Source organism: Salvelinus alpinus, chromosome 6 (genome assembly GCF_045679555.1).
Source record: "Salvelinus alpinus chromosome 6, SLU_Salpinus.1, whole genome shotgun sequence".
NCBI lineage: Eukaryota > Metazoa > Chordata > Actinopteri > Salmoniformes > Salmonidae > Salvelinus > Salvelinus alpinus.
The window spans coordinates 94035584-94056939 of NC_092091.1; the positions used below are offsets into that span (position 1 = coordinate 94035584).

Below are 21356 nucleotides of genomic sequence, written 5' to 3' on the forward strand. Positions count from 1 at the left end.
CACACATTACAGACAGAGACTCTACCAGATATCACACATTACAGACAGAGAGACTCTACCAGATATCACACATTACAGACAGAGACTCTACCAGATATCACACATTACAGACAGAGACTCTACCAGATATCACACATTACAGACAGAGACTCTACCAGATATCACACATTACAGACAGAGAGACTCTACCAGATATCACACATTACAGACAGAGACTCTACCAGATATCACACATTACAGACAGAGAGACTCTACCAGATATCACACATTACAGACAGAGACTCTACCAGATATCACACATTACAGACAGAGACTCTACCAGATATCACACATTACAGACAGAGACTCTACCAGATATCACACATTACAGACAGAGACTCTACCAGATATCACACATTACAGACAGAGACTCTACCAGATATCACACATTACAGACAGAGACTCTACCAGATATCACACATTACAGACAGAGACTCTACCAGATATCACACATTACAGACAGAGACTCTACCAGATATCACACATTACAGACAGAGACTCTACCAGATATCACACATTACAGACAGAGACTCTACCAGATATCACACATTACAGACAGAGAGACTCTACCAGATATCACACATTACAGACAGAGAGACTCTACCAGATATCACACATTACAGACAGAGACTCTACCAGATATCACACATTACAGACAGAGAGACTCTACCAGATATCACACATTACAGACAGAGACTCTACCAGATATCACACATTACAGACAGAGACTCTACCAGATATCACACATTACAGACAGAGACTCTACCAGATATCACACATTACAGACAGAGACTCTACCAGATATCACACATTACAGACAGAGACTCTACCAGATATCACACATTACAGACAGCGTGTTCTCACACACACACGCCAAGACACACACACACACACCGAGACACACACACACACACTGAGACACACACACACCGACACAGTCTTTTTTGGCTTTGGTCCCTTTGGTAGTGTGTATCCTGATTGGACCATGTGGTTGCCGTGAGGTTTCCAGGCCGCGCCCCTGCTGAGTGGTAATTGGTCTCCATGGCGTTGCCGCGTGGCGACGGAAGTTTGATTGACAGGTTGGCCACCTGCCCTGGCTGCCAAACCAGGGGGGAAGGGGAGATGGGGGAGAGAGGGTAGGGGGGGGGGGGTTGGGGTAAGGCGTGAAAGAGAGATGAGAGAGGGAGAAAATGGGGGGGAGGAGAGAGAACCATACTGTCATGTGTTGGTGGGTTGGGTGTAGTCCAAAATCTTCTGGCACTTACATTTAGGGGAGGGCCGCCTCACCCCCCGAGGGCCGCCTCACCCCCCGTAACGCCGCTGAGCCCCCCCGTAACGCCGCTGAGCCCCCCGTAACGCCGCTGAGCCCCCCGTAACGCCTCTGAGCCCCCCGTAACGCCGCTGAGCCCCCTGTAACGCCCCCTGTAACGCCGCTGACCCGTCTGTAACGCCCCCTGTAACGCCGCTGAGCCGCCTGTAATGCCGCTGAGCCCCCTGTAACGCCGCTGAGCCCCCTGTAACGCCCCCTGTAACGCCGCTGAGCCGCCTGTAATGCCGCTGAGCCCCCTGTAATGCCGCTGAGCCCCCTGTAATGCCGCTGAGCCGCCTGTAACGCCGCCTGTAATGCCGCTGAGCCGCCTGTAACGCCGCCGAGCCGCCTGTAACGCCGCCGAGCCCCCTGTAACGCCCCCTGTAACGCCGCTGAGCCGCCTGTAACGCCGCTGAGCCCCCTGTAACGCCGCCGAGCCGCCTGTAACGCCGCCGAGCCCCCTGTAACGCCCCCTGTAACGCCGCCTGTAACGCCGCTGAGCCCCCTGTAACGCCGCTGAGCCGCCTGTAACGCCGCCTGTAACGCCGCTGAGCCGCCTGTAATGCCGCTGAGCCCCCTGTAACGCCGCCGAGCCGCCTGTAACGCCGCTGAGCCCCCTGTAACGCCGCCGAGCCGCCTGTAACGCCGCCGAGCCCCCTGTAACGCCCCCTGTAACGCCGCTGTAGTAACGTTAGCTGAGCCGCCTGTAACGCCGCTGAGCCGCCTGTAACGCCGCCTGTAACGCCGCTGAGCCGCCTGTAATGCCGCTGAGCCCCCTGTAACGCCGCCGAGCCCCCTGTAACGCCGCCGAGCCGCCTGTAACGCCGCTGAGCCGCCTGTAACGCCGTTGAGCCCCCTGTAACGCCGCCGAGCCCCCTGTATCGCCGCCGAGCCCCCTGTATCGCCGCCGAGCCCCCTGTATCGCCGCCGAGCCCCCTGTATCGCCGCCGAGCCCCCTGTATCGCCGCCGAGCCCCCTGTATCGCCGCCGAGCCCCCTGTATCGCCGCCGAGCCCCCTGTAACGCCGCCGAGCCGTCTGTAACGCCGCCGAGCCCCCTGTATCGCCGCCGAGCCCCCTGTAACGCCGCCGAGCCCCCTGTATCGCCGCCGAGCCCCCTGTATCGCCGCCGAGCCCCCTGTATCGCCGCCGAGCCCCCTGTAACGCCGCCGAGCCGTCTGTAACGCCGCCGAGCCCCCTGTAACTAGGTTAGGAGAACTAGGTTAAGGTTTGGAGAACTAGGTTAAGGTTTGGAGAACTAGGTTAAGGTTAGGAGAACTAGGTTAAGGTTAGGAGAACTAGGTTAAGGTTAGGAGAACTAGGTTAAGGTTAGGAGAACTAGGTTAAGGTTTGGAGAACTAGGTTAAGGTTAGGAGAAGGTTTAGGGTAGATAAAAATGCATCTCTTCTAGTCATGGCCGGTTCTCTCCTTGTCCCACGCACACCAAGCCCTGCCCCGTCAGGCCAGTTCCTCACGCTCCTCTGTCAGGCCAGTTCCTCACGCTCCTCTCCCCGTCAGGCCAGTTCCTCACGCTCCTCTCCCCGTCAGGCCAGTTCCTCACGCTCCTCTCCCCGTCAGGTCAGTTCCTCACGCTCCTCTCCCCGTCAGGCCAGTCCTCACGCTCCGCTCCCTGTCAGGCCAGTTCCTCACACTCCTCTCTCTGTCAGGCCAGTTCCTCACACTCCTCTCTCTGTCAGGCCAGTTCCTCACGATCCTCTCTCTGTCAGGCCAGTTCCTCACGCTCCTCTCCCTGTCAGGCCAGTTCCTCATGCTCCTCTCTCCGTCAGGCCAGTTCCTCACGCTCCTCTCTCTGTCAGGCCAGTTCCTCACGTTCCTCTCTCTGTCAGGCCAGTTCCTCACACTCCTCTCTCTGTCAGGCCAGTTCCTCACGCTCCTCTCCCTGTCAGACCTGTTCCTCACGCTCCAGAGTCACGTACATTCACCAGACAACAGATCTGTCCAAACAGAAGCTTTCCACGTTGCTTCTGAATATAAATCCACGTTTTCTATATTACTATTAGTTTGTGGAACACTAGTTAGTTGGTCTTAGCAAGCTGCAAATGTGTGTCAGTCCCTAATGCTAATCGCTAGCTAGCTAGCAGTGGTAGAGTATAACAGCATTGTTTGAGCAACAGCTTGTTCTTAATCAGAGAGGATAATCAAGGTCCCATGGGAAACACTGACCAACACTTTGGTTCCTACTCTGTCACAATCTCCTCCCTTTTTTTCTTTTTTATTCGTTGTCATGCCAACAAAACTGCATTCCAACCCCAAAATTCCAATGATCCTTCTATTTCCAGGATTCCAACAGTTTAGGTGTTTTGATGTAGAATCGCAAGTAAAATCACAATATTTGGCCCAAAAAATCGTGTGTGTGTGTGTGTGTGTGTGTGTGTGTGTGTGTGTGTGTGTGACATCCACCATGCTCTCTGGCCTTCCCCTTTGTAAGGTTAAACACACTGAGAGGGTGTCTGACACACACACACACACACACACCCTCTCACACACACACACACACACACACACACACACACCCTCTCACACACACGCACACACCGTCTCCATTGTCATGTATAGCGTTGTTAATCCGTCCGTGTCGCCCCAGTATCATCCACTCTAACATCCTCTCTGTTTAGGGGGTCAGGGCCTCTTCCGCTCCCTTTGTGTGTTAATGGAGCTTCCGTGTGGCGCGGCGGTCTGAGGCTCTGCATCGCTAGAGGCGTTACTACAGACCCTGGTTCGATTCCAGGCTGTATCACAGCGGTCTGATGCTCTGCATCGCAGTGCTAGAGGCGTCACTACAGACCCTGGTTCAATTCCAGGCTGTATCACAGCGGTCTGAGGCTCTGCATCGCTAGAGGCGTCACTACAGGCCCTGGTTCAATTCCAGGCTGTATCACAGCGGTCTGAGGCTCTGCATCTCAGTGCTAGAGGCGTTACTACAGACCCTGGTTCGATTCCAGGCTGTATCACAGCGGTCTGAGGCTCTGCATCGCTAGAGGTGTCACTACAGGCCCTGGTTCAATTCCAGGCTGTATCACAGCGGTCTGAGGCTCTGCATCTCAGTGCTAGAGGCGTCACTACAGGCCCTGGTTCAATTCCAGGCTGTATCACAGCGGTCTGAGGCTCTGCATCTCAGGGCCAGGGGCGTCACTACAGACCCTGGTTCGATTCCAGGCTGTATCACAGCAGTCTAAGGCTCTGCATCTCAGTGCCAGGGGCGTCACTACAGACCCTGGTTCGATTCCAGGCTGTATCACAGCGGTCTAAGGCTCTGCATCTCAGTGCTAGAGGCGTCACTACAGACATCCAGGTTCGATTCCAGGCTGTATCACAACCGGCCGTGATTGGGAGTCCCATAGGGCGGTGTACGATTGACCGAGCGTCGTCCGGGTTTGGCCGGTGTAGACCGTCGGTGTAAATAATAATTTGTTCTTAAACTGACTTAGTTAAATAAAGGTTTAATAAAGGTTACATCAAACGTCCAGTCAACAGGGTAAAGGGGGTCGGATGCCTGTTGAAGTGAGGAGGAGAGGAGAGAGGGAGGGAAAGAGGGGGTACTTTTTACAGGGCTTTGATGTGGCTTTGGGAAAATACACCCCTCCCTCTCTCCCCTCTCCCTCTCTCTCCCTATCTACCTCCCTCCCCCTCTCTCTCTCCCTACCGCTCTCTCTCCCTACCTCTCTCTCTCTCCCTCCCCCCTACCTCTCTCTCTCTCCCTCCCCCCTACCTCTCTCTCTCCCTACCTCTCTCTCTCCCTAACCCCCCCCTCCCTCTCCCTACCGCTCTCTCTCCCTACCTCTCTCTCTCTCCCTCCCCCCTACCTCTCTCTCTCCATACCTCTCTCTCTCCCTAACCCCCCCCCCCCTCCCTCTCCCCTACCTCTCTCTCTCCCTCCCTCAGCGTGGGGAGGGTATCTGGTGGGACTGGAGGCAGCAGGATGGTTACACTTGAGGAGGGTTGTCAAGGGATACCGTCGCCGAGGAGAGGAGCTGTGTGTGGTGTTCTGTTCTCCATCAGACTTCAACCACCCTGTTCAGGGTCTCTCTCTGTCTCTCTCTCTCTGTCTCTCTGTCTCTGTCTCTCTCTCTCTGTCTCTCTCTCTCTGTCTCTCTCTGTCTCTCTGTCTCTGTCTGTGGTGGTCTGTTCTTCATCTCCTTCTTTAGGTGATCAGACTTCAACCCCCCTGTCTCCTGAGAAGCTTGTTGTTCAGGGTCTCTGTGTGTGTGTCTCAACCCAGGGGAGTTGGGTGTTCACGGTTCATTAGCCACACGTACACTTCCGTTCTGTTCTCACCGCTAGACCACACACACACACACACACACACACACACACACACACACACACACACACACACACACACACACACACACACACACACACACACACACACTGTGTACCAGTCCTCCTCTGTTGTTGTGTTCTGCTAGCAGTGACAAACTGCCAGCCCTCCTCCTCCTCCTCCTTTCACTGTGTCTCTTCTTCTGTTAATTAGGGTACCTATGAGACAGACAGGTAACATCTGTCTCCCTCCCTCCCTCCGTTAGGAGATAGAGAGGAGGAGGCTAGGGGAGGGGGCTAGGGGAGGGGGCTAGGGGAGGAGGCTAGGGGAGGAGGCTAGGGGAGGGGGCTAGGGGAGGGGGCTAGGAGATAGGGAGGAGGCTAGGGGAGGGGGCTAGGGGAGGGGGCTAGGGGAGGGGGCTAGGGGAGGAGGCTAGGAGATAGGGAGGAGGCTAGGGGAGGAGGCTAGGGGAGGAGGCTAGGGGAGGGGGCTAAGGGAGGAGGCTAGGAGATAGGGAGGAGGCTAGGGGAGGAGGCTAGGGGAGGAGGCTAGGGGAGGGGGCTAGGAGGTAGGTGGTAGGAAATGGGGGCTAGGGGAGGAGGCTAGGAGAGGAGGCTAGGAGAGGATGTTTTCTTAAAGTCCTAAGAGTGGATATTTGCATGTGAGTTTTATAAATTAAATTTTTTACCCTGCATCTCCCCCTTTCTCCCCTCCCTCACCCATCTCCCCCTTCCTCCCTCCCCCCCATCTCCCACTTTCTCCCCCCATCTCCCTCCTCCATGTGTTTGATTCCTGGCCCGTGACAGAGGTTTACCCTTTATCCCTCTGTGTGTGTGTGTGTGTGTGTGTGTGTGTGTGTGTGTGTGTGTGTGTGTGTGTGTGTGTGTGTGTGTGTGTGTGTGTGTGTGTGTGTGTGTGTGTGTGTGTGTGTGTGTGTGTGTGTGTGTGTGTGTGTGTGTGACGGGGCCCTCCTGCTCTTTATTTGGGGTCTGAGAGACGCTTAGGGAATTACTTTTATGGAGCCACCACACACACACACACACACAGAAGAGGCCCCCCCAGTCAGATCACAGGGTCTGACTGCATCACCACTCAGATGTGGAAACTGTATATTGTATCAGGATATTTGGGGAAAACCCACTGGAAAGTTTTTCAATACCGTCAACCATTCATTTTTTTAAATTACATTTTTAATAAATTGTATTATTTGTAGGTACTTTTTCCAGTTAATACCTGCAGTCGACTTGTGGGATACGTTAGGAGATAGTCGGGAGATAGGTAGGAGATAGGTAGGAGACAGTCAGGAGACAGGTAGGAGATAGGTAGGAGATAGGTAGGAGACAGTCAGGAGACAGTCAGGAGACAGTCAGGAGACAGGTAGGAGATAGTCGGGAGATAGTCGGGAGATAGTCGGGAGATAGGTAGGAGACAGTCGGGAGATAGGTAGGAGACAGTCAGGAGACAGTCGGGAGATAGGTAGGAGATAGTCGGGAGATAGGTAGGAGACAGCCGGGAGATAGGTAGGAGACAGCCGGGAGATAGGTAGGAGACAGCCGGGAGATAGGTAGGAGACAGCCGGGAGATAGTCAGGAGATAGTCAGGAGATAGTCGGGCGATAGTCGGGCGATAGGTAGGAGATAGGTAGGGAGATAGTTGGGAGATAGGTAGGAGATAGTCAGGAGATAGTCAGGAGACAGTCAGGAGATAGGTGGGAGATAGTCAAGAGAGAAAGCAGATTGTGTTCATCATTTTCATCTGGCACATTATTTTACGTTTTGAAAGTAGTTCCCCAGTTGAACCAGTCACGTGTTTGTTTGTAAAATAGTAGGACAAAGGTGAGTTCAGCTGTTTATTTTGGTTTTAACTAGTTATTAACTAGCTCTGTCCCCCCCCCCCCCCCCCCCCCCCCGTCTTCTCTGAGTAGAGCGGACAGGCCCGTTGCCCGGGCGACTCCAGACTCCACACAGTACACATGCAGCTCCAAAAACGTTAATTTGCACGCTATCTCTCTCTGTAGCTAGCAGCCCCTGTGGTAATTTGCACGCTATCTCTCTCCGTAGCTAGCAGCCTCTGTGGTAATTTGCACGCTATCTCTCTCTCTGTAGCTAGCAGCCTCTGTGGTAATCTGCACTCTATCTCTCTCTGTAGCTAGCAGCCTCTGTGGTAATTTGCACGCTATCTCTCTCTGTAGCTAGCAGCCTCTGTGGTAATCTGCACGCTATCTCTCTCTGTAGCTAGCATCCTCTGTGGTAATTTGCACGCTGTCTCTCTCTGTAGCTAGCAGCCTCTGTGGTAATTTGCACGCTATCTCTCTCTGTAGCTAGCAGCCTCTGTGGTAATCTGCACGCTATCTCTCTCTGTAGCTAGCAGCCTCTGTGGTAATCTGCACGCTATCTCTCTCTGTAGCTAGCAGCCTCTGTGGTAATCTGCACGCTATCTCTCTCTGTAGCTAGCAGCCTCTGTGGTAATTTGCATAGTACTTGTGCTATTTTTGTTAGCATTCTACTTATAGATGCCCAAGAGAGAGAGGGGAGGACGGAGAGGGGAGGACGGAGAGAGAGAGAGAGAGGGGAGGACGGAGAGAGAGAGAGAGAGGGGAGGACGGAGAGAGAGAGAGAAGGGAGGACGGAGAGAGAGAGAGAGGGGAGGACGGAGAGAGTGGTTATTTACCAGTTTGATCTTTCGGTGTGTGTGTGTGTGTACGGTGTGTGTGTGTACACGGTGTGTGTGTGTGTGTACGGTGTGTGTGTGTACACGGTGTGTGTGTGTGTGTACGGTGTGTGTGTACGGTGTGTGTGTGTACACGGTGTGTGTGTGTGTGTACGGTGTGTGTGTGTGTACGGTGTGTGTGTACACGGTGTGTGTGTGTGTGTACGGTGTGTGTGTGTGTGTACGGTGTGTGTGTGTACACGGTGTGTGTGTGTGTGTACGGTGTGTGTGTGTGTACACGGTGTGTGTGTGTGTGTACGGTGTGTGTGTGTGTACGGTGTGTGTGTACACGGTGTGTGTGTGTGTGTACGGTGTGTGTGTGTGTGTGTGTGTACGGTGTGTGTGTGTGTGTACGGTGTGTGTGTGTGTGTACGGTGTGTGTGTACACGGTGTGTGTGTGTGTGTACGGTGTGTGTGTGTGTACGGTGTGTGTGTGTGTACGGTGTGTGTGTACACGGTGTGTGTGTGTGTGTACGGTGTGTGTGTGTGTGTGTGTACGGTGTGTGTGTGTACACGGTGTGTGTGTGTGTGTACGGTGTGTGTGTGTACGGTGTGTGTGTGTACACGGTGTGTGTGTGTGTGTACGGTGTGTGTGTGTACACGGTGTGTGTGTGTGTGTACGGTGTGTGTGTGTGTACGGTGTGTGTGTACACGGTGTGTGTGTGTGTGTACGGTGTGTGTGTGTGTGTACGGTGTGTGTGTACGGTGTGTGTGTGTGTGTGTGTACACGGTGTGTGTGTACGGTGTGTGTGTGTGTGTGTGTGTACACGGTGTGTGTGTGTGTGTACGGTGTGTGTGTGTGTACGGTGTGTGTGTACGGTGTGTGTGTGTGTGTACACGGTGTGTGTGTGTGTGTACGGTGTGTGTGTGTGTGTACGGTGTGTGTGTACGGTGTGTGTGTGTACACGGTGTGTGTGTGTACGGTGTGTGTGTGTGTACGGTGTGTGTGTACACGGTGTGTGTACGGTGTGTGTGTGTGTGTGTGTGTGTGTACGGTGTGTGTGTGTGTGTACACGGTGTGTACACGGTGTGTGTGTGTGTGTACACGGTGTGTGTGTGTACGGTGTGTGTGTACACGGTGTGTGTGTGTGTACACGGTGTGTGTGTGTGTACACGGTGTGTGTGTGTACACGGTGTGTGTGTGTGTGTGTGTACACGGTGTGTGTGTGTGTGTGTGTGTACATCTTCTATGTATCGGTGTGTGTGTGTGTAAACGGTGTGTGTGTGTGTGTGTGTACACAGTGTGTGTGTGTACACGGTGTGTGTGTGTACGGTGTGTGTGTGTGTGTGTGTGTACGGTGTGTGTGTGTGTGTCTGTCATCAACACACTGAAATATCTGTTTGTTTCTGACTCCATGTTGGTTAATTCTTGTTTTAATTCAGATTTTAAATGATTTGTTGTTGTTGTTGTATTTCAGACGGTGACGAAGGAACCTGGTTGATAACGGACAGAGACAGAGAGGTGAGGATCTCTCGTACACCGGTCGCTCTGTGTGGATTAGGTCCAGTTTCCTGGACACAGATGTTTAACTATACATTTATTTTCAGGAATAATTCATAAATATTATCCTTTTATAGAAATAAAACTTGATAAAAAAAAAAAAAAAAATGTGACAAAAGTAATTTTGATTTTGATTGGCAGGCTCAGATCGTTAACCGGCGTGGGGGCGGTCCTCCGGTGAAGCGGGTGGCGAAACGTTACTATGCCGACAAGACCGTCACCTGTCAAAGCTGTAAGAAGATTGGACACCTCTCCAAGAGCTGCCCGACGCCTCGGGTACAACACACACACACACACACACACACACACACACACACACACACACACACACACACACACACACACACACACACACACACACACACACACACACACACACACACACACACACACACACACCTCTCCAAGAGCTGCCCTATGCCCCGGGTACAACACACACACACACACACACACACACACACACACACACACACACACACACACACACACAACACACACACACACACACACACACACACACACACACCTTGATGTTGGTAGTTACCTGACATGATAAATATAATATAATATATTGTCTCTTCCTTCTGTGTGTGTGTGTGTGTGTGTGTGTGTGTGTGTGTGTGTGTGTGTGTGTGTGTGTGTGTGTGTGTGTGTGTGTGTGTGTGTGTGTGTGTTTTTCCGTCTCTGAAGGAGCCGTGTTGCCTGTTGTGCGGCGAGCGGGGTCACATGATGTCGTCGTGTCCCAGCAAGCATTGCAACAACTGCGGTCTGCCCGGTCACTTGTACGAGGCGTGTGTCGGACCCAACCTACGCTACAGATGCTGTCACCGCTGTGGCGTGCAGGGACACGTTAACGACGTGAGTATCACACACACACACACACACACACACACACACACACACCCTCTCTCGTAGTTAATCGTCTATATTAGATGACCCAGGCCATTCTACAGTAATTGATTACAGTCAACAAATTGAAAGTTAATGTCTCGCTCCAAATCAAATCAAATCAAGTGTTATTTGTCCACACGTGAGGACAACAACAGGAGTAGACTAACAGCTGACTGACGAGGGCCCTTCACATGTAGAGTACATACTAACATGTAATGCTGTGTGTGTGTGTGTGTGAAGGGTGAGTATAATGAGCTTCAATGACAATTACCCTCCCAATTATACTGATGTTATACACTCTGGGGGTGTTCTCTCTCTCTCTCTCTCTCCCCCCTTCTCTCTCTCCATCCTTCTCTCTCTCTCTCTCTCCCCCCTTCTCTCTCTCTCCCCCCTTCTCTCTCTCTCCCCCCTTCTCTCTCTCCATCCTTCTCTCTCTCTCTCTCTCTCCATCCTTCTCTCTCTCTCTCTCTCTCCATCCTTCTCTCTCTCTCTCTCTCTCCATCTCTCTCTCTCTCTCCCCCCTTCTCTCTCTCTCTCTCCCCCCTTCTCTCTCTCTCTCTCCATCCTTCTCTCTCTCTCTCTCCATCCTTCTCTGTCTCTCTCTCCATCCTTCTCTCTCTCTCTCTCTCTCCCCTTCTCTCTCTCTCTCTCTCTCTCTCTCCATCCTTCTCTCTCTCTCTCTCTCTCTCTCTCTCTCTCCCCCCTTCTCTCTCTCTCTCCCTCTCCATGCTTCTCCCTATCCATCCTTCTCTCTCCATCCTCTCTCTCTCTCTCTCTCCCCCCTTCTCTCTCTCTCTCTCCCCCCTTCTCTCTCTCTCTCTCTCTCCATCCTTCTCCCTCTCTCTCTCCCCCTTCTCTCTCTCTCTCTCCATCCTTCTCTCTCTCTCTCTCCATCCTTCTCTCTCCCCCTTCTCTCTCTCTCTCTCTCTCCATCCTTCTCCCTCTCTCTCTCCCCCCTTCTCTCTCTCTCTCTCCATCCTTCTCTCTCTATCTCTCCATCCTTCTCTCTCCCCCTTCTCTCTCTCTCCCTCTACATCCTTCTCCCTCTCCATGCTTCTCTCTCTCATCCTCTCTCTCTCTCTCCCCCCTTCTCTCTCTCTCTCTCCATCCTTCTCTCTCTCAATACGTTTCTCTCTTTCTCCATCTCTGTTTCTCCCTGTGGAGGTCTATCTCTCTGTGTGTGGTTGTGTCGGCAGAGAGGCGAGGCGTGTGACACTCAACGCTCCGTCAAGCGTCTGTCTTTAATGAGAGACCCAGGGGACAGAGACCACACACACACACACACACACACACACACACACACACACACACACACACACACACACACACACACACACACACACACACACACACACACACACACACACACACACACACACACACACACACAGCATTACATATACAGTACACATACAAACAAGTGTATGATTTTGGGGAAGAGAGGGAGGGGTACGTATAGAGGGAAAGACTTGCCCTTTCTCTCTCCCTCTCTCTGTCTCTCTCACTCTCTCTGTCTCCCTCTCTTTGTCTCTCTCTCTTTGTCTCTCTCTGTCCCTCTCTCTCTCTCTCCCTCTCTCTCTCTCTCTTCTCTCTCTCTCTCTGTCTCTCTCTGTCTCTCTCTGTCTCTCTCTGTCTCTCTCTCTCTCTCTCTCTCTCTCTCTCTCTCTCTCTCTCTCTCTCTCTCTCTCTCTCTCTCTCTCTCTCTCTCTCTCTCTCCCCCTCTCCCCCCCCCCCTCTCTCTCTCTCTCTCTCTCTCTCTCTCTCTCTCTCTCTCTCTCTCTCTCTCAGCAGGTGTCTTTTAGATAATAAGAGTAGCCCGCTGCGCCTGTGACATTTTCAATTTCCCACCGGGAGGCGGAGACGCTTAGAGAACGCTGTCACAACTCCTGGAAAACTGTCAGACGCTCCGGAGAGAATGTTTAGACACAGAGGGGGGAGGGAGGTAGAGGGAGGGGGAGTGAGGGAGAGAGAGAGAGGGAGGGAGAGGGAGGGAGAGAGATGGAGGGAGGGAGATGGAGGGAGGGAGATGGAGGGAGAGCGATGGAGGGAGAGCGATGGGGGGAGAGCGATGGGGGGAGAGCGATGGGGGGAGAGCGATGGAGGGAGAGCGATGGGGGGGAGGGAGAGAGATGGAGAGGGAGGGAGAGAGGGAGAGATGGAAAGAGAGAGAGATGGAAAGAGAGAGAGCGCTTTAGACACAGTGGGACAGAGAGATGTCCTCTCTCCCTCCTCTCCTCCCCTTCTCTCCCCCACCCACCAACCCTCCTCTCCCTCCTCTCCTCCTCCTCTCCTCTCCCCCACCTCCCTCCTCTCCTCCCCCTTCTCACCCCATCCTCCCCTCTCCCTTCTCTCCCCCACCCTCCTCCCCAACACACACACACAGAGAGTTCATGTGTTTTCGGGTTTCACACACTGATTGTGATAATATTCTCTCCTCAGGCCTGCCCAGAGATATGGAGACAGTACCACATCACGGTAAGACTGTGTGTGTGTGTGTGTGTGTGTGTGTGTGTGTGTGTGTGTGTGTGTGTGTGTGTGTGTGTGTGTGTGTGTGTGTGTGTGTGTGTGTGTGTGTGTGTGTGTGTGTGTGTGTGTGTGTGTGTGTGTGTGTGTGTGTGTGTGTGATATAGACCTCAGCCTAAGAGAAAAGAGCAGCTTGTTTGTCAATTAAAAGACGTGATAAAGCATGAAATGGGCTGCCAACAACCTCACGGGAGCAGACTGTGTGTAGACGGGGGTGGTCTGTCTGTCTGTCACTCTCCTCTATGGAGATTCATTAACCAGCTCAGTTTAATGGGAGGAGATGATTCATTAGACTGCTGCTAGCGCTGTAGGGGAGAGGAGGAGGAGGAGGGGGGAGAGAGAGAGAGAGAGAGAGAGAGAGAGGAGGGGGGAGGGAGAGAGAGAGGAGGAGGGGGAGAGAGGAGGAGGAGGAGGGAGAGAGATCCTGCTGAGAGTTGTCGCGGAAGACGCTTCAGTCTACGGTAGTCTGTTTATGTTTCAGTTACAGGGCCCGGCGGCTAATCAGGCTACACGCTCTGTTACAGGGGCCGGCGGCTAATCAGGCTACACGCTCAGTTACAGGGGCCGGCGGCTAATCAGGCTACACGCTCAGTTACAGGGGCCGGCGGCTAATCAGGCTACACGCTCAGTTACAGGGGCCGGCGGCTAATCAGGCTACACGCTCAGTTACAGGGGCCGGCGGCTAATCAGGCTACACGCTCAGTTACAGGGCCCGGCGGCTAATCAGGCTACACGCTCAGTTACAGGGGCCGGCGGCTAATCAGGCTACACGCTCTGTCACAGGGCCCGGCGGCTAATCAGGCTACACGCTCAGTTACAGGGGCCGGCGGCTAATCAGGCTACACGCTCAGTTACAGGGGCCGGCGGCTAATCAGGCTACACGCTCTGTCACAGGGCCCGGCGGCTAATCAGGCTACACGCTCAGTTACAGGGGCCGGCTACATTTCCCAACTCAATGTATTGACCGTAATAGAGAATCAATGTATTGACCGTAGTAGAGAATCAACTCAATGTATTGACCGTAGTAGAGAATCAACTCAATGTATTGACCGTAGTAGAGAATCAACTCAATGTATTGACCGTAGTAGAGAATCAACTCAATGTATTGACCGTAGTAGAGAATCAACTCAGTGTATTGACCGTAGTAGAGAATCAACTCAATGTATTGACCGTAGTAGAGAATCAACTCAATGTATTGACCGTAGTAGAGAATCAACTCAATGTATTGACCGTAGTAGAGAATCAACTCAATGTATTGACCGTAGTAGAGAATCAACTCAATGTATTGACCGTAGTAGAGAATCAACTCAATGTATTGACCGTAGTAGAGAATCAACTCAGTGTATTGACCGTAGTAGAGAATCAACTCAGTGTATTGACCGTAGTAGAGAATCAACTCAATGTATTGACCGTAGTAGAGAATCAACTCAATGTATTGACCGTAGTAGAGAATCAACTCAATGTATTGACCGTAGTAGAGAATCAACTCAATGTATTGACCGTAGTAGAGAATCAACTCAATGTATTGACCGTAGTAGAGAATCAACTCAATGTATTGACCGTAGTAGAGAATCAACTCAATGTATTGACCGTAGTAGAGAATCAACTCAATGTATTGACCGTAGTAGAGAATCAACTCAATGTATTGACCGTAGTAGAGAATCAACTCAATGTATTGACCGTAGTAGAGAATCAACTCAATGTATTGACCGTAGTAGAGAATCAACTCAATGTATTGACCGTAGTCTGTCTGCCACTTGGTGTAGTCGGTAGTCAGACAGGTGGGACCACCACATACCTCCAGGTAGAGTCAGTACCTTCATCTCCAGAGAGGTGGGACCACCACATACCTCCAGGTAGAGTCAGTACCTTCATCTCCAGACAGGTGGGACCACCACATACCTCCAGGTAGAGTCAGTACCTTCATCTCCAGAGAGGTGGGACCACCACATACCTCCAGGTAGAGTCAGTACCTTCATCTCCAGAGAGGTGGGACCACCACATACCTCCAGGTAGAGTCAGTACCTTCATCTCCAGAGAGGTGGGACCACCACATACCTCCAGGTAGAGTCAGTACCTTCATCTCCAGACAGGTGGGACCACCACATACCTCCAGGTAGAGTCAGTACCTTCATCTCCAGAGAGGTGGGACCACCACATACCTCCAGGTAGAGTCAGTACCTTCATCTCCAGAGAGGTGGGACCACCACATACCTCCAGGTAGAGTCAGTACCTTCATCTCCAGACAGGTGGGACCACCACATACCTCCAGGTAGAGTCAGTACCTTCATCTCCAGACAGGTGGGACCACCACATACCTCCAGGTAGAGTCAGTACCTTCATCTCCAGAGAGGTGGGACCACCACATACCTCCAGGTAGAGTCAGTACCTTCATCTCCAGACAGGTGGGACCACCACATACCTCCAGGTAGAGTCAGTACCTTCATCTCCAGAGAGGTGGGACCACCACATACCTCCAGGTATAGTCAGTACCTTCATCTCCAGACAGGTGGGACCACCACATACCTCCAGGTAGAGTCAGTACCTTCATCTCCATATAGGTGGGACCACCACATACCTCCAGGTATAGTCAGTACACTTTACCTCAGCAAAGCAGCTTTCAGGTGTGTGTGTGTGTGTGTGTGTGTGTGTGTGTGTGTGTGTGTGTGTGTGTTCTCGGTGTGTGTGTGTTCTCGGTGTGTGTGTGTGTGGGCTAGTTTAAGGGGTGGTGGATTTTGTGACCTAGGTCTAATTGAGGTATTTAAACAGTTTAAGCATAGAGAACAGAAGGTCTTTACACACTTCGACACACACACACACACCGGCACACACACCGACACACACACACCGACACACACACACACACCTCTTAAGGCTCACACACACTTTCAGACAGAATTTTATTCATGATAATGTTTATGACCCTGAACTCCCCAAAGTGGACTGTGTGTGTGTTGTGTGTTGTGTGTTGTGTGTTGTGTGTGTGTGTGTGTGTGTGTGTGTGTGTGTGTGTGTGTGTGTGTTCTGGGAGATGTGCCTCTGTCACCTTCCTCTGGGCTCAGCCAGGTGTGAAAAGGCATTCTGTCAGACCCCTACTACTGGGGCTACTTATGCTGGTGTGTGTGTGTGTCCTCTCTCAGCGATGTCCTCAGGGCTGTGTGTGTGTGTGTCGTCCTCTCTCAGCGATGTCCTCAGGGCTGTGTGTGTGTCCTCTCTCAGCGATGTCCTCAGGGCTGTGTGTGTGTCCTCTCTCAGCGATGTCCTCAGGGCTGTGTGTGTGCCCTCTCTCAGCGATGTCCTCAGGGCTGTGTGTGTGTGTGTCCTCTCTCAGCGATGTCCTCAGGGCTGTGTGTGTGTCCTCTCTCAGCGATGTCCTCAGGGCTGTGTGTGTGTGTGTCCTCTCTCAGCGATGTCCTCAGGGCTGGGTGTGTGTCCTCTCTCAGCGATGTCCTCAGGGCTGTGTGTGTGTGTCCTCTCTCAGCGATGTCCTCATGGCTGTGTGTGTCATGGTGTGTGTGTCATGGTGTGTGTGTCTTTTTCTCTCAGCGATGTCCTCGGGGATTTGTGGTCTGCACAGCGAAGTCTGGAGAGGAGTCTGTTAGAGAAGCCAGGTGCTGTGAACTCTCTCCCCCCCCCCCCCCCCTACTATCTGAGTCTCAGTCCTGTTATACAGTCCTCCTACCCCCCCTACCCTACTATCTGAGTCTCAGTCCTGTAATACACTCCTCCTACCCCCCCCCTACTATCTGAGTCTCAGTCCTGTTATACACTCCTCCTACCCCTCCCCCCTACTATCTGAGTCTCAGTCCTGTTATACACTCCTCCTACCCCCCCCCCCCCCTACTATCTGAGTCTCAGTCCTGTTATACACTCCTCCTACCCCCCCCCCCCCCTACTATCTGAGTCTCAGTCCTGTTATACACTCCTCCTACCCCCCCTACTATCTGAGTCTCAGTCCTGTTATACACTCCTCCTACCCCCCCCCCCCTACTATCTGAGTCTCAGTCCTGTTATACACTCCTCCTAACCCCCCCCCTACTATCTGAGTCTCAGTCCTGTTATACACTCCTCCTACCCCCCCCCCCCCTACTATCTGAGTCTCAGTCCTGTTATACACTCCTCCTACCCCCCCCCCCCCCTACTATCTGAGTCTCAGTCCTGTTATACACTCCTCCTACCCCCCCCCCCTACTATCTGAGTCTCAGTCCTGTTATCTGTTATACACTCCTCCTACCCCCCCCCCTACTATCTGAGTCTCAGTCCTGTTATACACTCCTCCTACCCCCCCCCTACTATCTGAGTCTCAGTCCTGTTATACACTCCTCCTACCCCCCCCCCCCTACTATCTGAGTCTCAGTCCTGTTATACACTCCTCCTACCCCCCCCCCTACTATCTGAGTCTCAGTCCTGTTATACACTCCTCCTACCCCCCCCCCCTACTATCTGAGTCTCAGTCCTGTTATACACTTCTCCTACCCCCCCCCCCCCCCTACTATCTGAGTCTCAGTCCTGTTATACACTCCTCCTACCCCCCCCCCCCCTACTATCTGAGTCTCAGTCCTGTTATACACTTCTCCTACCCCCCCCCTACTATCTGAGTCTCAGTCCTGTTATACACTTCTCCTACCCCCCCCCTACTATCTGAGTCTCAGTCCTGTTATACACTCCTCCTACCCCCCCCTACTATCTGAGTCTCAGTCCTGTTATACACTTCTCCTACCCCCCCCCTACTATCTGAGTCTCAGTCCTGTTACAGTGGAGAGAGAGTAGGATGAGGGAGGGAGAGGAGGATGAGGGAGGGAGATGAAGGGAGCAGCTACAACTTTACTGATGGCTTCCCCTATCCCTAATGATCTCTCTCTCTCTCCCCCCCCTTCTCTCTCCCTCTCTTCTCTCTCCCTCTCCCCCTTCTCTCCCTCTCTTCCCCCTTCTCTCTCCCTCGTTTCTCTGTGGCCCGGTAGAGAAAATAGAATGATAGAGAGAGAAATTACCTGGAGAGGGAGGGAGGGGGAGAGAGAGAGCACGGTTATGACCTGCATTCTTTATTCAGACTAAATACATTTCTCTAAAGATCAGACATGTGTCTGTCAGCATTAAGACCACAGCGCCCCCATCAGGCCACAGGAGGTACAGCACCCTTATCAGGCCACAGGAGGTACAGCACCCCCATCAGGCCACAGGAGGCACAGCACAGAGCAGGTTATTGGTTCAGGTACATCAGTACAGAGCAGGTGATTGGTTCAGGTACATCAGTACAGAGCAGGTGATTGGTCTTCTTTAGACAGTGGTGGTGATAGCTGTGTGTGTGTTCATTGATCGCTCTCTCCTTTCAGAGATAGGGGTGTGTGTTTAAGTGTGTGTGTTGAGTGGTTCCTCTCCTCGTAGTGATGTCAGTGTATTGATCTCAGTCCAGAGGGGGAAGAAGAGGTGTGTGTGTGTGTGTGTGTGTGTGTGTGTGTGTGTGTGTGTGTGTGTGTGTGTGTGTGTGTGTGTGTGTGTGTGTGTGTGTGTGTGTGTGTGTGTGTGTGTGTGTGTGTGTGTGTGTGTTGATCTGTGTCTCTAGGGGTGTGTGTTGATGGGTGCCGCCACACTACTACACACACAGACAAAGCTGTTCCATACACCTCCTCTCCTCCCAGAGGGTCTCTCTCTCTCTCTCTGTCTCTCTCTCTGTCTCTCTGTCTCTCTGTCTCTCTGTCTCTGTCTCTCTGTCTCTGTCTCTGTCTCTCTCTCTTCTCACACCTCGGGAGATTCTCATTTGGGGAAAAGCCCGAATAGTATCCTTCGTGAAGAGTTTTGAGATATTCCACAACCCCCCTTTTAAATCAGCTGGTCTTTCTGGGTAAGTCTCTAAGAGTCATTACAGCTGGGAGTCTTCTTGGGTAAGTCTCTAAGAGTCATTACAGCTGGGAGTCTTCCTGGGTAAGTCTCTAAGAGTCATTACAGCTGGGAGTCTTTCTGGGTAAGTCTCTAAGAGTCATTACAGCTGGGAGTCTTCCTGGGTAAGTCTCTAAGAGTCATTACAGCTGGGAGTCTTCCTGGGTAAGTCTCTAAGAGTCATTACAGCTGGGAGTCTTCTTGGGTAAGTCTCTGAGAGTCATTACAGCTGGGAGTCTTCCTGGGTAAGTCTCTAAGAGTCATTACAGCTGGGAGTCTTCCTGGGTAAGTCTCTAAGAGTGATTACAGCTGTGAGTCTTTCTGGGTAAGTCACTAAGAGTCATTACAGCTGGGAGTCTTCCTGGGTAAGTCTCTAAGAGCTTTACACACCTGGATTGTTCATTATTTTCACATGATTCTTTTCATAATTCTTCGAGCTCTGTCAAGTTGGTTGTTGATCATTGCTAGTCTTGCCGTACATTTTCAAGTAGATTTCAGTCAAAAACTGTAACCCGGACACTCGGGAACATTCAGCCTTCTTTGTAAGCAACTCCGGTGTAGGAGTTGGCCTTGTGTTTTTAGGGTATTGTTCATCTGAAAGGTGAATTCATCTCCCAGGTGGTGAAATCCCTGAGCGGTTTCCTTCCTCTCCGGCAACTGAGTTAGGAAGGACGCCTGTATCTTTGTAGTGACTGGCTGTATTGATACACCATCCAAAGTGTCATTAATAACTTCACCCAGGCTCAAAGGGATATTCAATGTCTACATGTGTTGGGTACAAAGATGAGGTAGTCATTCAAGAATCATGTTAAACACTATTACTGAACACAGAATACTTATTGACTCAAGACATTTCAGCTTTTAATTTTTAATACATTTGTAAACATGTCTAAAAACGTAATTCCATTGACGTTCTGGGTATAGTGTGTTGGCCAGTGACACAACACCTCAAGGCTGTAAAACAACAAAATGTGGAAAAAGTCCATCGCTGTGAAAACTTTCTGAAGGCGATTTATATCGGTCTGGTTAAGAGCATCTGGTTATCGCGTAGCCATGGGTTATCGCGTAGCCATGGGTTATCGCGTAGCCATGGGTTATCGCGTAGCCATGGGTTATCGCGTAGCCATGGGTTATCGCGTAGCCATGGGTTATCGCGTAGCCATGGGTTATCGCGTAGCCATGGGTTATCGCGTAGCCATGGGTTATCGCGTAGCCATGGGTTATCGCGTAGCCATGGGTTATCGCGTAGCCATGGGTTATCGCGTAGCCATGGGTTATCGCGTAGCCATGGGTTATCGCGTCGCCATGGGTTATCGCGTCGCCATGGGTTATCGCGTCGCCATGGGTTATCGCGTCGCCATGGGTTATCGCGTCGTCATGGGTTATCGCGTCGTCATGGGTTATCGCGTCGCCATGGGTTATCGCGTCGCCATGGGTTATCGCGCCGCCATGGGTTATCGCGCCGCCATGGGTTATCGTGTAGCTGCTGCAGCAAGATAACCCGTGTTGATACAGTAGCTTGGTAATATTGTGATAAGTTGATACAGTAGCTTGGTAATACTGCGATAACCTGATACAGTAGCTTGGTAATACTGCGATAACTTGATACAGTAGCTTGGTAATACTGTGATAACTTGATACAGTAGCTTGGTAATACTGCCATAACTTGATACAGTAGCTTGGTAATACTGTGATAACTTGATACAGTAGCTTGGTAATACTGCCATAACTTGATACAGTAGCTTGGTAATACTGTGATAACTTGATACAGTAGCTTGGTAATACTGCCATAACTTGATACAGTAGCTTGGTAATACTGTGATAACTTGATACAGTAGCTTGGTAATACTGTGAACTTGATACAGTAGCTTGGTAATACTGTGATAACTGGATACAGTAGCTTGGTAATACTGTGATAACTGGATACAGTAGCTTGGTAATACTGTGATAACTGGATACAGTAGCTTGGTAATACTGCGATAACTGGATACAGTAGCTTGGTAATACTGCGATAACTGGATACAGTAGCTTGGTAATACTGTGATAACTGGATACAGTAGCTTGGTAATACTGCCATAACTGGATACAGTAGCTTGGTAATACTGCCATAACTTGATACAGTAGCTTGGTAATACTGTGATAACTTGATACAGTAGCTTGGTAATACTGTGATAACTTAATAAAAAGAGAACCCATCCTAACATTCACATCCACAGAAATCGACTTA

General features: G+C 51.5%; 1 protein-coding gene across 9 annotated transcripts in view; it reads left to right on the top strand.

Moving 5' to 3' along the window:
• The window catches only part of zcchc7 (zinc finger, CCHC domain containing 7), a 110718-nt gene that overhangs the window by 62797 nt on the left and 26565 nt on the right, over positions 1 to 21356 (top strand). For all 9 annotated transcript variants that reach the window (XR_011675802.1, XR_011675803.1, XR_011675799.1 and 6 more), the window contains 4 exons: positions 9756 to 9799; positions 9980 to 10114; positions 10529 to 10696; positions 13169 to 13204. Coding sequence is in view for 4 of the 9 variants with exons in the window: in XM_071408377.1 (XP_071264478.1) it covers positions 9756 to 9799; positions 9980 to 10114; positions 10529 to 10696; positions 13169 to 13204 (383 nt within the window). In the remaining 5 variants the exon portion in view is untranslated. The remainder of the gene's footprint in view (positions 1 to 9755; positions 9800 to 9979; positions 10115 to 10528; positions 10697 to 13168; positions 13205 to 21356) is intronic.